We start from the raw sequence: 14,994 nt of genomic DNA, 5'->3' as shown, positions 1-14,994 counted from the left end.
TTCCCTTTAGCACTAATGAAAAGTTAAGTTTGAAAACAAAAACACTAAATAAATTCTGATCCTTCACCACACTTTAGGAGTTATCATCTCCTCTTGGGTATGTATTACAGCAATGATTTGTATTTAATAATGCTATAGCTTTACAGATTTTGTGAAGTACAGCACTACAAGATCCAAAAAGCCTGCACATACCTCAGACCAAACTCTACCCTTAAAGATAATTGAGTATTTTACATGGGAGTCAGGAGAGTCCGATGTGCATATCTGCAAAATTGACATAAGGGCAAAACTTCAGTCATTATTGCTGCTCCTGTCTGGAGTCCCAACAACTACCTCAGAACTTTCAAAAAGCGAATTTCTCTTTCGAAACAAATGCTTACAGAGGCTTTTATGACAGCAAATGAAGCTTTCTGAATTCCCTGAGTGGTTGTTCAATATAAATAAAATATAATAATACAAATAAAATAAATAAAAATCTGTAGATGATTGGAAGAAACAAACCAAAACCAGAGCTTAAAAAGAAATTGTTAAACTCACATATTTCCCCAGAGACTTTAGTCAAAAGCACAGTTTCTAAACAACAGGGAGACACAGTGATAGTAGTATTTGTTTGAGACATATCAAAACAAAGGAAAATAAAAATTACAAAACCTAAAATTTGAACTGTATTATGTCCTTTAGCAAAATCTTTGGTCCTTACCAAGCCATGAGTTTGGCTTTTTCACCGAGTATGTCGGCAGTCTCAGTCTGTTCGTCTCTTAAAGTAGCAATTCTTCACGTACCTGACCATCGCAGGTACTCCGCAGATGCAGAGACTTGCATCATGTCTTATGAGTGAGGTCCATCTCCAAGTGTCCAGCAATGCAAATCTAAGGCAGGGTTTCCCAAACTAGCCTGCAGACTGCTGATAGCCTGTGAAGAGATTAGAAATGCTCCAGAGCCGCTGCAGGAATGCATTAGACAGTAAAATATATTGTGCTTTCAATTAAACATTTGATGATACAAATGCACACCAGTCCACAAGTAAGCCTGAGGATTGACAACAAGGAGCTTATGGAGGGATAAACTAGCCCCAAAACCACACAAAGATTTCATCTCAGAGAAAATAGTCAGCTTTCTCCAGAGAAGAGCCTGGGAACAAGCTAGCATGTATGCGGTGCTGATTATCAGGGATCAGGATGGTGATTCTGATCAGTTGGTTCCTCGGTTCCTGCATTAGTGAACTGGTTCAGTGCTTTAAGAGACACTTAAGAGAATCAGTAACTCCTCAAAGGCCTAAAATCAGTACGTAAAACCAGGTCTATCACTGGCATTGAGTATGAAGGTAGAACTCAAGTCAGAGTCACAAAGATTGAGATATAAAATGAGCTTCAGTTAGGAATGGATATAAAAACAACAAGAAAAAGACACTGTGAATACAATTATTTGAAAGCCCAGTAAAGTCTATTATTTAATAATCATGGAGATCAAAGTATAGATTGTGCAGAGAAAGCTGAATAATTCAGTGGCTTTTCACTGTCTGCTGAAAAAAATTGCTTTTCATAGAATTCATAAAATGAATTTTAATTAATTTAATTGAAAAAAGAATTAGTTAGAGGCTTTAGATACAACATGAAGATCCAGTGTAATTTACCCAAAGAATGAACCAAAGCAGTCTCTAAATGATTAGCAGTTTCCTATGAGTACTTTGGGAAAGATGCAGCCTTTGAGGAAGGGAGAGATGCTAACAGAAAACATATCTTCATAAAAGGCGAATAGGAGAGGAACCAGAGTATAAGAAGTCAGTTGAAAAAAGTTTGATTGCAAGAAACATATGAAATAATTTTTTAAAAATTTAATTCTAAGTACCAGCGATATGAATGACAAAGTAAGAAACACAAGATGGCATAATTTTGTTAAGAACCAGTCATGGAATAAATCAGATTTCTGTCTTTGGAAGGTTAATTTTCTTGGGAAAGACTGAAATAGTCATGTTATATACCTTGGCTTCAATAAAACTTTGAGACTGTCCTCATAATATTTTTATAAGCAAGCAAAAAATGCTCTTGAAGTAATTGCCATACAGTTAATGCTTATCCAAAAAATATGGATATGAGTGTCTATCAGCAGATTACTGTCAAACTTGGAAAGAGAGATCTCTCCCATGCCCGGTTCTTGTCAGTGATTTAATTTGATTAGGATAAGTAGATATAAACTCTTCAATCGGACTGGGAAAGATTGCTAGCTTTTTGAACAGAAAATAAAAATTTAAAATTCAGAGACAGTCTGAAGTCAACAAGATTAAACTCAAGACAGATGAGAATAAAGTGCTTAATAAGAGCAAACAAAATCCATGAGTAGAATAGGTCTGGAAGGCATAGTGCACTGTAAACTAAATGTAAGTAAAAAATCTGATACCACTGTTGAACAGACAGTTTCTAAATGGTAGAACTTACTAACAGGAGAATTATTGCCTTTTGCTCTCTTGAAATACTCTTTTCTTTGGAGAGAACATTTTTAAAGGAAGATGTAGCAAGCAGGAGTGAGTGAGTCCAGAGAATTAAGGCCATTTTAACATTTTCAAAAACCCAGCATATATCATACCTTCATTCAGAATTCAGCATACACAGCTATGACTCTACATTATGTTTGCAGTTAGGCTGGATTTGCTGCACCTACAGAGCAGACGAACTGTATGGCACAAACACAGTAGGCTTGCTCTCATACCTGGTGAGCCCTTGCAGCTGGCTGTTAGGACCCTTTCACACTGAGGGTTTGGGGGCCTGTACCATAAAGTGACATTGCAGCTAAAATAAGAACATTAGAAAAGAGGAGAGACTGGGGAAATTACACTTGTGTAGTCCAGCAGAAAGACCATCAGGTGACATGGTAATAGCCTGCCTATCTGTAAAATGTTGTCACAAGGAGAAGGATGAAAAGTCAGGCCATGCAGGGATGTGGTGGTTGTTTTTAAGGCTTGTTACTTTTAAGAGCAGATGACTCTGTCTAAGTACAGTTTACCTTTGTGCAGAGGATGGACTTCACACCTTACAAAGTTATGTCCTTAGGTTGTGTTAGGTGGCTATGTCTCGCCCTAGAAAACTTCTCAGTGTGCCTTCAAAGGTGGTGATGCTACCCTGTAAATGGTGTACTCCTGATTACACTTATGGTTAAGTGCATTCAGCAGTGCTTCTCTTGAGCTGGTATTTGACATCCGTTGCTACCAACTGACAGTTTTTCTAATATGCTACAAAAGTGCTTACATTTTATTTTTCTTCTTCAAGATGGAAATAATTGAAACAGACTGAACAAAAACAGTAACAAATTTTGAATGTGTCTGATTTTATAGTATGCCCAGGACTATTTTTGCTTCAGCAATTGCAGAAAGAAGAAATGAGCATTGGTAATTGAAGAGTCCGTTTGTGAGTGAAGCTGATGATAACCAGTTCAATCCGTTTTTACAGGGAATCTTTAAATATAAGTTTAATGGCAGCACTTGGAAATCGGAGATACGTTGCAGTACAGTGTAACCCTATTGGTTGGGCTTTAAATGGGTTAGCTTTAGTATTAGTAGCAATTTAGCTGTGGCACCACAGAGTTGCACTAATTTTTACTGTTTAAAGGCAGGACAAAATACTATATATGTTGCTCGTGTTTCTGTAGCTGGATGAGTTCCAGCAGCTGAGCTAGCTTATTGAAGTTAGCTTTGGCATCTCCACAATTCATGCTAAGTTCACAGAAGAGTCAAAGCCTAGGAGAAAGCAGAAGGAAAACAATTGAAGATAATCAGGTGAGAATAGTCTGTGAGACTTTCCAATAGCGATAGGTTGTTGCTGGTATGCTACAAAAACAATATATTATTAATATTTTAAGGTGCAATTTACTGTGTTCTGGAGTTATGCTGTTGTCATGATTTAAGCAACTTCATTGAAATTGCAACAAAGAATTACATTGTGAGGTTGGACAGACAGGGGTATTTAACATTTAAAAACTATATTGGAAACCCTGATTTTTCTTTAGAGTTTTCATTAAAAAATAGCTTCAACCAATATATATGTAATCAGTTATGTAGGTAACAATATAAACTTTAGAAGCAATGAGAACCCATCAGAATTGGTAGTGTTGTGTAAAACATTAACTGCAGCTGCCTTTTTTAATTTCAGATTGCACTGCCACTTGTGGGAGACATGGGTGCTATACTGAAGGTAAACATTGTCAAAGGTTAAGTATCTCTGTTTACTATAAGCATGCTTTTTAAATCAAAATATGCACTTGAAAGTTTCTGTAGGTTCAATTCTGAACTATTTGGCTAGCCTAAAATCATTTTGAGACTTTTGTTTTGTTTTGTTTTTAAAAAATACTCAAGATATATATATATCAAATACTCAAGATATATATATATCAAATATATTTGATAGGAATTTTTCAAAATAACATTTGAACAGTATATGAGGTACTAGCCAGCAAGTGCCTGTTCAGTACATCCAGCCCACAGTACGAATCGCTACAAGTATACCCCATTCTCTGCTTTACTTTGTAGCATTAATATTAGTCATATCCTGAAGGGGGATAATAGTCTAGAATTTCTAAGGTATTATTTTGAAAAATAATAAAATTTGAATTGATCTGCCATATTCCAAAATGAAAAGTGTGCTCAGGAGGATTTCTATATGAAAAGCACACATCATTTCTGAGGAGAGAGATTATCCTATTCTACTGTCCTTTATTAATACATGTACTTAGGGTTTATTGGCTTTCTCATTCCCAGATCTGATTTCTTTTAGGTCTGTCTTTGGGCTTTTCCCTGATTCTTTCTGTTTGTAATTGTATTTTCTTTGTCCTGTCCGTGCTCTTCTACCTCTTTGTCTCTCTCTTAGCAATTCTTTATGCAATTCTTTATGCTTCATTCTTCATTTCTCTCTGTTTTGTGGTTACCACTTCTATAAGATTGCAATTTAGCTGGAAAATGCTTCTCTCAACAAAGCAGGAATCATTTAGTTTAAAATAACTGTAGATTTGAAGCTGGCAAGAGTAACAAGTAGCCTCCATCTCTACCTAATCCTTAAAAAGAAGATGGTCTGCTCATACCTAAACACAGGTGTGTCTGGGACTATCCAAAATTAAGGCATTTATGAGTCCTCTCAAAATGAAACTAAAAATTTATTAGGATGGTTTGAGTAGAGTGTGTGAGAGATGGGGAGGGAAACAAGGATATCCGAACAAGTATTTTGTGTAGAAGACAGAAAGGACTGAAGAGAAGGCTTTGGGGTAAAACAAAGGGGTGGTCACAACAGCAGGAAGGAAGCAGTCTGCATAGATCAGACTTTCTGCCCCTGTCACAAAATGGTTATTTATCACTTTGCTTTGTGTCTGTTCCTCAGGGTGATCCCGGCACAAGAGGTCCTCCAGGCATCCCCGGTAGAGAAGGGCCAAAGGTAAGTAAGTTTTGAAGAGAGTACATTACATTGCTTTGTTGCTTGTTGAAAGTAAAAGGCCAGACTCTTACCTCTGACAGTCTTGACTTTTTTGTGTGATCCCTATGCCTGTAGCACCTGAGCAGCCTAAAGGTTCAATTTTTACGGTTCAGCCCTCTTCCTGTGTCAGTTTGCCTTTCCTCTCAGGACAGCGAGCGAAGTAGCCCAAGTTGAATCTCAGGCCAGGATAGCCCTTCTGTGTCTTGTGTCCATTAAAGCTAAATCAGATTTGACTGTCCAGTAGTGCATTGCCATCTATAGGCTTATTTTAGGTAAGTCAGTCACACAAGAATCCTGCAGTGAAGAAGGGAACTTCCCATATCTCCCTCAAGTGTGCAACAGCTGGACCACCCTGTGCCTTTGCACCTTGTTCCTGTGGAAGTAATGCAGCCATTTCACTGGGACTTGAAGTTTCATTGATGTCCATCGGACTTCTCCTTCACTGTAATTGGATCAAATGCCATAGTTTGGCATACCAATATCCCCTATAGTTGAGCATAATTCCATGAAAGTATATTTTCTCCATTTCAGCAAGCATTTAAGCTCTTTGGTATTAATAAGATGTCTCCATCAGGCCTTTTGGCTAGTTTGCCTACTAGATAAGAAACACTCATTTCCTTTCACCTCGATGGGAGGCATATTTTAAAGCTTTCAGGTAGTATTGAGCCTTTTTTTATGTTTTAGGCACTATTGCTGTAAGGGCTTCATGCTAGCAAATATTAAATGTGGGTCATAAAATGCCCTACAGAGCACGAAATTCATTGTTCTCTAATAGAAAGTATTTGTTTGAATGTTACATTTTCATAGGGAAGCAAAGGTGAACGTGGATTTCCTGGGCTTGCTGGAGAGAAGGGTGATGAGGTAAAATTACTTCATTTCTATAGTGGTTGCATTCTTATCTGAACCGGAATAAAGATCTAAAGCAAGAATGAAATGCACAGAATGTTATTCAGTTCTTTAAAAATGCTGAGATAGTAACGTATTGCCATAAATAGCCCTTGATTCTGAATTTTCAGCAAGATTAAATGCTATTATTCAATTAAATAACATCTATTTAATTTTTGTCTGAGGGTTTTTGCTCATTTGTATATTTTGAAGCCTCACATACATTTAAATGCTAATTTTTAAAAGTATAGGATAGAGCAATAAATAGGCAAATGCTGAATATTTTCAGAAAATACTTCATGTTTTATAACATATTTGCTTTCATTGTGTTAGTTCCCCTTTAGAATTCATTTTCAAAAACATTCTATTAGGCAAATACTATTATGGGAACAGTCATAGCAGCAATTACTAGTTAGTGGAAACTGGAAAATGTTTGAAGAGACTGAATTTAAAATATTTACAGTATTTTGCATCATATACTGCATTCTTAGAGTTATTTTTATGTCATTATGGGGAAGGAAAAAAGCCACATGACTTGTGGTGCTGAATCCGAAATAGCTGCTATAGCTTTCATTTTAAATGGAAATATTTCCAGTTAACAGTTCAAGAGCGATTTCTGTCCAAAAAGAAAATCACCAAAGCAGAAGCTATTAAGCAAATGAATCTGAGTAAATAAATGAGTTTCCTAGTGACCTTAGCCAACTGAAGGAGTTAAAATAAGTAGTGTGTTACGAAGTATTTGGTGATCACTTTGAAATTCCAAAATACTTAACTGGCACTGTTAAATACATACTACTCTTGTAATTTGGGAGTGCTGGCTACAAAAGAAAGCACCTGGAAAATGTGAAAGAAATTTAGAGCTTATCATTTGAGGGTTTTGTAATTCTTTATGAGCATTTTACACTTCTTTGGTGCTAAGGCCATAACATATTAAGAATTTTCAAACAGTAGTAGAATGAGAATAATTTTCAAAAAAAGCTGTGTTCCTCAGTATCCTTGGCTTCCAAAAGTAAACAGTTATATGAGGGGAAAAAAAAAGATGCAGCAGAAGCATTAGATATGTATTCCTGCTATGGCTTTGCCCCAGAATTTAGCAGGTTGTCAGACTGAAGTATCATCCTTATTTTTCCTCTTGTTTTCACACAATCTATAGAGCTCATTATGTCTTTGCTTCTTAAAATCAAGTGCCTCCTGAGGTTGGATTTAGAACATATACCTTAAAATGATGGGGCAGCCATAAGAAAAGCCCAAGCAGAATTTTACTTAAAAAATAAATAGGAAAGTAACACATCCTTTGTGTGCTCTATAGGGTACCTCTACAATTCAACCCTAGCAGTCTAAGGCATTAGCAAAACAGTTTCAACAATTCAGATACTATTTGACTGCTGAGAATCAAGTGAGATATTAGAGGCAATTAAAAAGGTAATAAAGGAAAGGCCAGATTATAACTGGCAGTTAGGTTTTTTTTAAAGGACTCCAGAGTAAATTCATTCTATATTTTTTTTATTTATTCAGTAGAGTGCTGTGCTGTGTTAGTAAGTTAGCTATTCAAATGCTTCTTCGCTGTTTGATAGCTGGTTAGCTGCCTTAGCTCTTATATTTTCAGTGTTTAGCAGCAGCTTTTGATTATGACATGAGAGTGCAAGTGAGTTTATTTTCAGAAACACGTATGAAAGAGTTAACAAAGTTTAAGAGTAACTTTTTTTACAAATTTACACATTTTAAAAGAATGCATTTATTTTCATTTTTATGATTTGGTTATCATGGGAATGGGAAGAGAGATTGAGAAGCCCACTCAAATACACTCATTAATTTCCACGTGCTTTTGAACAGCCCTTTAATCTTTGTTGAAGCTTAGTTCTCTTCTTTTTTAAAACATTCCTTTTTTCAGGGGAGGGTTTTTCTAACATCAGTAATAAGAATTACAAAAACCAGTCCTTTGGCTTCATATTCATTTTTCCGGGTGACTGTACCGTCAGAGTAAAGTAACTCAAAATGAGCAGAGAACACATTAGCAGTTGGATTGACACTCTGAAAAGCTGCAGAAGTGGATCAATGTCCTCTGTGTGGAGGAGCAAGAAGGGGAAATCAATGTCTCTCTCCATCTCCACATCTTTCCTGATTTATTTCTGTCTGAAGTTTTTCCCTCAGTCTCTCCCTCAGAGCCCCTGTTTCAGGGCTCCTGACCTCTGTGGTTTTGTAGACTAGCCCCTTAACTATGCCTTCTTAAACACTGCATTTAACATGAGAAAGATGCCTTTTCTGAGGTGATTCCTCTTGTCAGAGGATAGGCACCCTGTGCAGGCAAAATTAATCACTTCTAGGAGGGACCTATTTCCCTCCGTGGATTATAGGGGGAATGGAGAGTGATTAGCTCTCATTAGTACATGACTTTTACATGTCTAAAATTGCACCTAAGCCTGGTGTGGCAGAGGAAAGACTTCAGTGACATGCAGGCTTGTCTCAAATTCTACCTGCATCCACTGTAGTAAGTTGCACACCTGTATGTTTAGTAAGTGGATACCAGAATCTGTCAGTTTCCAGGCAATCAAATAGAGTAAGAGCAGGAAAGTAGGTCATTAAATACTATGAAAAATGTCATGTTCCGTTATTAAAAAAACAAAATCTATAAATCAGGCAGAAAGCATCATTGCATTAAGGTAGCATAAGGTAACATTGAGAAGTCTGAGTAGATGTCTTCTCACCAGCAAAAAAACCTTTTAGTGACAGAAAATAGAAAATTAAGGAAAAGCCACATGTCATGCTCTTATCTGCATAACTAAAGACAAAAAGATATACAGGCCATAAGCTAACAATGTGAAAGGTTGCAGGACAAGTCTTGCTTATCAGTCAAGCAAACAGTTGCCTCTGACCTTGTTCAATGATAATCTCTTCCCTGCATGGTGGGTTGGTTTTTTTTTTTCATTCCTAAAGATAATGCCAACTTTTCAGATGAACATGCCCTTTAATATAGTTATAATACTGCTGGACATGCTGAATATAAGTAGCTTTTGAGGTAAAAGTGGGAGAGGAAATAGACATATGCTCTTTTAATTTCCAGGGCCTTCAAGGTGCTCCTGGACTGCCAGGCATACCAGGACCCAGTGGACCATCTGTAAGTGTGTGGTATCACCCGTGATCTCATCTGTCTCTGCAGAGGTTGCTATAACTGTCTAGTAAGACTTAATATTCTTAGTTTCTTGTCCTTTCTTTTGGCTTTTAGGAGAGTAATAATAAAATCTTACCCATAGTGGCTCTAATAAAAGAAACTATGTTGTGAGTTGATGTTACTGAAAATACTGTCATTGTCTCGGCTCAAAGTTTATGTAACTTAAATGAGTTTGGAGTTTTGGCATTACTAGAGACTCTGTGAGGTTACATGACTTATGATGTGCAAACTTGCAGTTAATTATGTATTTGTACCCAAGTGACAGTAATAATGTTAGTAATAAAAATCTAAAAATAATTCCAGCTAGACATTCTGAAAACATTTAATGCTGAAACCAAGTAATCACTTGGTTTCACAATAAAAAAAGTATGCGAATAAGCTGACAATACTTAAAGTCACTAAAAAATATCATTAAAAAATGTTGGTAATTGGAAATTTTTTTAAGTTCTGTTTTATACATGCTGGATGGGATCATATTAGTATGATCATTATTCATTCCTAGGTTGCTGACAGTACTAATGCTTCCCTTCTTTCTAAAATTGTAATACATTTAGGAAGTTTAATGTGATGTGGAATGTGTAAATTGGCATTTTAGCAGTAAAGCATGATTCTTAGCAGTATCAAGAAGTGCCAGTTAAGGTCAGTGCATTTAGTCTGCCAAGGTGAAAATGCAACCGCAAACACAAGTTTTACCCTTCAAAGAGCTTATCAGAAGGACATATCTGTCGTATCAAACAGAAGAGAAATATTTAAACCTGGAGGAGAAGCATAATTAGGTTTAAATGACCTTCAAAAAGTACAAGTTTTAAAAACTAAGCTGCAATGCAAAAATACTGTGTTTCATAGTTTCTTAACTAATATAAACCAATACTGTGTTGTGCAGGGAGTCACAGGAAGACCTGGGCATCCCGGTCCAGCAGGGTCAAAAGGCGAAAAGGTATTCCTTCTTTTTAGTCTTGGTAAAGATCTGTGAAGGTTTTGCAATCCCGTTACGCTCCTATGTTTTGGGTTCTTTTTAACATCGGGTGCAAACAAGAACTCGACGTACATTTTCAAATTAATTTTTACTTGTGTCTTAATACAACTATTTCCCCAAACAATGCCATACATATGGGCTTATATTTTGAAGCGTAGTCCTTGTGGTATATGTAAGTTGCAGAGAATGTTCTCTAAGTATGACATATTATATAAAATTTAGGAAAGTGAAAATACATTTGTGAAATAGTATATGACTAGTTACTACTTGCTCTGCTTCTCCTTCTTTTACCAGTATTTCAGTCAAAAGTAATTGCATACTTTAAAAGTGCTTCAGAAGTACTGAAAGTTATTGAGTATAAGTTATTCTGCAAAAATATATAAGCTTCCTTTATACTTAATTTACACTGTTATAGCACTGCTTTTTATTAGTGTTTTATGTGCTCTTTTATCAGGCACTCGATATTATCCGTGATAACTAAGAGGTCAAATTCATTTCTTGGGCACCTCAGATCAGTGAAATACAGCAGACACAAGCTTAGTTTGCTGCAAAATACTTTCTGGGAGAAGTTCTCCATTTTGTGTATGAATACACTTCTCTGAAGTTTTTTTTGTCTTTAGCCTGGAGTTTTCCAGGCAAAGCACTGCCACATCAATGTATGTGATCCTACTAACACTCTACAAAACCTTGACTCTGGTATGAGTAAGAAAGGAAACTATTTTGTAAAGGTCTGAAATTATTTCAGTGTAAAAATTGATTGAGAGCTGTCTTCTTGCAGACCATAACACCAAAAATTTCCCACACTTATTTCCTTTTTGTGTAACCAAAAGCAAAACACAAGTCCTTGTTAGTTCCTTGTTTACAGTTCACACGCAGGTGGGAATGAGAAGCCGCTAGTCTATAACTAGTGTCCCATCGATCAAAAAGGGCAAAAGTCAGATGGCTGAAGAGTGATCAAGTAAACTGAAATACAGCCAGAGTAATTTCCTCCTTCCTTCATCTGGGGAACATGTCTGAGAAATGATCATATAATATGCTTTCTAAAGTGCAGTATTTTTATTCCCCGTGAAGTACTCCAAATCTCTCTTCGGAGGCTGACAGTTTCTATCAATTAGCAGGACCATTTGGAAATTATCCTAGTATAAACATTTAATTACAATTATTTTTTTCTGGTTAGCTAATTATTGCCATTGAACACTTAGCTTGACTTTTGCCACCTTAATAATTTTAAATATGCAGCCTAAGTGTCTCGCTGACATATGTTTAATAAGATCCAACGAAGTCAGTTGGCAAAAATTCTGGCAGACTTGTTCCAAATTATATGGTGTTTTTAACTGAACCGTAGTGATGAGATTTTGAAAAGATCTTGTTTGGGAAATTGGATGTTGAAACCTTTGTAACTCTATACTGTTCAGAGACCCTACCATTCTGCTGGGGCAAAAACTCAGAAGGTTTTCTTTTTAATATAAGCAATTCAGTGCATGTCAGCAGAACATTCTACAGATACAGGTAACCACAGATGAATATTTTACAGTAAAAACCAACAAGATATTCGTTGTATCTCTTAATAAAGATCTTTATTTTTATTCAATGCGTTTCTAAATAAACTGAACTTCTGAAACTGTAGCTCTTCTTTACCTGTGAATGATCAACTGATGATTGACTTTTGCAAAATAATATACAAAGCATAAAATTAATGTTAATTTTTATCTGCCAGTTGCTTAGAAATTGTTACTAACAACTCTTTTTTTTCGTCCTCTCCCTCCTGGTATATATGAAGTGTTTCACAAACCAGGTTACCACTAGTATTTTGCCACCTAAAGCACCAAGTAACTAACAACATGAAAAACTAGTGTAAAGTTATGATTAATAACTTCCCTGAAGCTTAAGCAGGAGCTGGGCAGGAGAATTTATTCTTGATATTACCTGCTTATATTGACTGTATCTCTTGTTTATTATCATTATGGTCATCGTAGCTTGGGTATGGAATAGATCTGGACATCAATTACAGTAAATGAATTATATGAATCTCTTGCTGTACTAGGGTAGTGAAGGTTCTCCTGGGAAACCTGGACCACCTGGGCCTCCGGTGAGACATTTTGGTTTATATTTTGAATGTTATATTAGGAACGATATACCTGTGAGTAAAATGTCATGTAATATAAAGAATTGACTGTCAATCTAATGGTGCAGGGAGACAACAATGTCTTTTTGCCAAAGGTTTCCGTATTCCTTTTTTTTCTTGTGATTCATCGCTGAGCAAGTTCAGGTCACTAAAGCCATCCTAGAAACTTGGTCAAATGAGTTAACCTTGGTGTCCAATGTTATTAGAGTAACTTACACAGCTTGGGTACCTGAGATCAGGGAACTCAGGGAACCTAGGCAAAGTCCGTGAAGCTCACTGGAATTGTACCTAACACAAAATTAATTCTGGAGTATTATAATAATAATGAATATAAAAATGTAACGTACACTGAGATTTACAGGTTTCTGGTTTCGTAATTCAAAAAAAGTCCCAAGCTGCATTGGTATGTATCTTATGTTCTTACTGAAATGTCTGGAATCTTTGAAAAATTGATCGAGAACAACAATGATAGCACAGCTTTGCTGAGCTATGGGGCTTGAACAGGGCAAGAGTTCTGCCTTTATAATTCATAGTTGTGACACTTACTTGGTTTTTATGTTTTAAAGGGTATGCCTTACAATGAAAGAAATGGAATGAGCAGCTTATATAAACTCCAGGTATTTCTCTTTAATGTTAATTTTTTTTCAATCAACACCTAATTTTGGCCCAACTCAACTTTTAAACTTGCTGTTACAGGGAGGTGTGAGTGTTGCTAGTTATCCAGGTCCACCAGGACCTCCGGTAAGTATTAACAGAAACATAATTTCTCATAGTTAATTAACATAGTAACAGAGGATTTGGTTAGTTGCATGCAGTTTTGGTTAAGTGGCATGGAATTTGATTTTTAATGTGAAAGATAGAAAAAATAAGGATATGATTGGTAAGTAGTTAATGATAAAGTATGTGATTTTATGTGTTTATCAAGCATTTTAGCCCGTTTTGGAGAGTAGTTTATTTTGATTTAAGTATTTCACTCTAGCAAGTAAAGGCTGCAAAAATGGTACATTATTTGGTATTGGACTCTTTAGTGACAGTATCCTAATATCTTAAAATGTGTAATATAGTATTTATAGTTAGCGATGGCATAGTATTGTAATGGATTAAATTTGGTGCTGGAAATGAGAAGCTCATTAATTCTGATCTCAGTTCTGTCACTGGTTCACTACATGTAGCTACAGTGCAGAAAAATGTGTAAAACCAAGCATTATATTGTGGCAGTAATACAGGGCTGGTGTCTTCCACGCTGCAGAGATGCACCACCTTGCAGCTGGACACTGTTGCTTTGGTTCTGTGGAGCCAAAGATGCTGTGCACTTATTTAGGCCCTCTTTCTTGTTAGCATCACAGGGAAGTTCTACTGTTTTAAGATGAGTGTCATTTCGGTAACCACACAAAAATGTTGTACCCATCAGCGAGGACTTTGTCCTTACATTATTTCCCATTTGTAGTCACGGGCTTGCACCAGACCACAGAGCTGTCTTTGTATTCTGGAACAGCAAAACAAAAACCAAATATTACTAAGATTTTATACTAAATTAATCAGCTGAGAGGGCTGGACTTAATACTGATTCTAAATGCACTGCATTAGCAAAGTATATTCATAATGCAATACAAAAAATATCATCTTATTGTGTAACTCTGTTCTTTTTTAAATGTGTTTCCACTTCTTCGTTTCTTTGCAGGGTCCAAAAGGAGATCCTGGCACAGTGGTATGTATGTATTTTTTGGTCACAATAGAGAATTCCCCAAGTAGTTCAACACATGATCCTAGTCACAAGGGTGGAAGAGTCCATTAACGTTCTTTAGCAGGTAGCTTACCTCCTGCAGAATCAGTACATCTGAAAAAGCCTTTTTAATTGCCAGGCTTGCGAATTTTGCAGTTTCTGGTAAATTGTTCTAAGTGATAATATAATGAATGACTGAACATAGTATTAACTGCTTGTAGATTCATCTCTGCTGAGCTGTCCCTGCATATATCTAAGAATAGAAAATGTGAAATAAAGGTAGAAAATACCTTAAGAGCTATTAGATTGTTCTCAACATTAAATTTGAAAGTGATAAGGGAGGAAGGATAGTGTGCTACATCATGCTAGCTAGTAACAACTAGAAATTGATGTTTTCTTTGGAAACGACGTGATGGTTAGTTGCAGTATGATCACATTGCTTCTGGTGAGCAAGATGATGATGATCATGGGAGCCACTATACCTTTCAACTATGCAGTTTGACATTCAAAAGCAGATCTAATTAACTTTTTGATATTTTTTTCCTTTAAGCATTGTGCTATGTCCTTTTCACGTGATCTTTCTTCAAAAATTATGAGGAGAGGAAGGACAGCTAGTGAAAGAATCTTGAGCAGCTGCACAAGGCTAGCCGCCAGCAGAATGTA

The 14,994-nt window shown here is 36.2% G+C and overlaps 1 protein-coding gene across 6 annotated transcripts in view; it reads left to right on the top strand.

The window, feature by feature from the left end:
• COL19A1 (collagen type XIX alpha 1 chain) overlaps positions 1–14,994 on the top strand; it is a 208,568-nt gene that overhangs the window by 160,700 nt on the left and 32,874 nt on the right. For all 6 annotated transcript variants that reach the window (XM_087774800.1, XM_087774795.1, XM_087774797.1 and 3 more), the window contains 9 exons: positions 4,143–4,184; positions 5,361–5,414; positions 6,261–6,314; positions 9,400–9,453; positions 10,391–10,444; positions 12,528–12,572; positions 13,175–13,225; positions 13,305–13,349; positions 14,290–14,316. In XM_087774800.1, coding sequence (XP_087630926.1) covers positions 4,143–4,184; positions 5,361–5,414; positions 6,261–6,314; positions 9,400–9,453; positions 10,391–10,444; positions 12,528–12,572; positions 13,175–13,225; positions 13,305–13,349; positions 14,290–14,316 — 426 coding nt within the window. The remainder of the gene's footprint in view (positions 1–4,142; positions 4,185–5,360; positions 5,415–6,260; positions 6,315–9,399; positions 9,454–10,390; positions 10,445–12,527; positions 12,573–13,174; positions 13,226–13,304; positions 13,350–14,289; positions 14,317–14,994) is intronic.

Source organism: Nipponia nippon, unplaced genomic scaffold, assembly GCF_047370975.1.
Source record: "Nipponia nippon isolate SJK-2023a ecotype South Korea unplaced genomic scaffold, ASM4737097v1 scaffold_4, whole genome shotgun sequence".
NCBI classification, from domain to species: Eukaryota; Metazoa; Chordata; class Aves; order Pelecaniformes; family Threskiornithidae; genus Nipponia; species Nipponia nippon.
The sequence above is the reverse complement of the archived record's forward strand: the minus strand, read 5'-3'. Positions and strand labels throughout refer to the sequence as shown.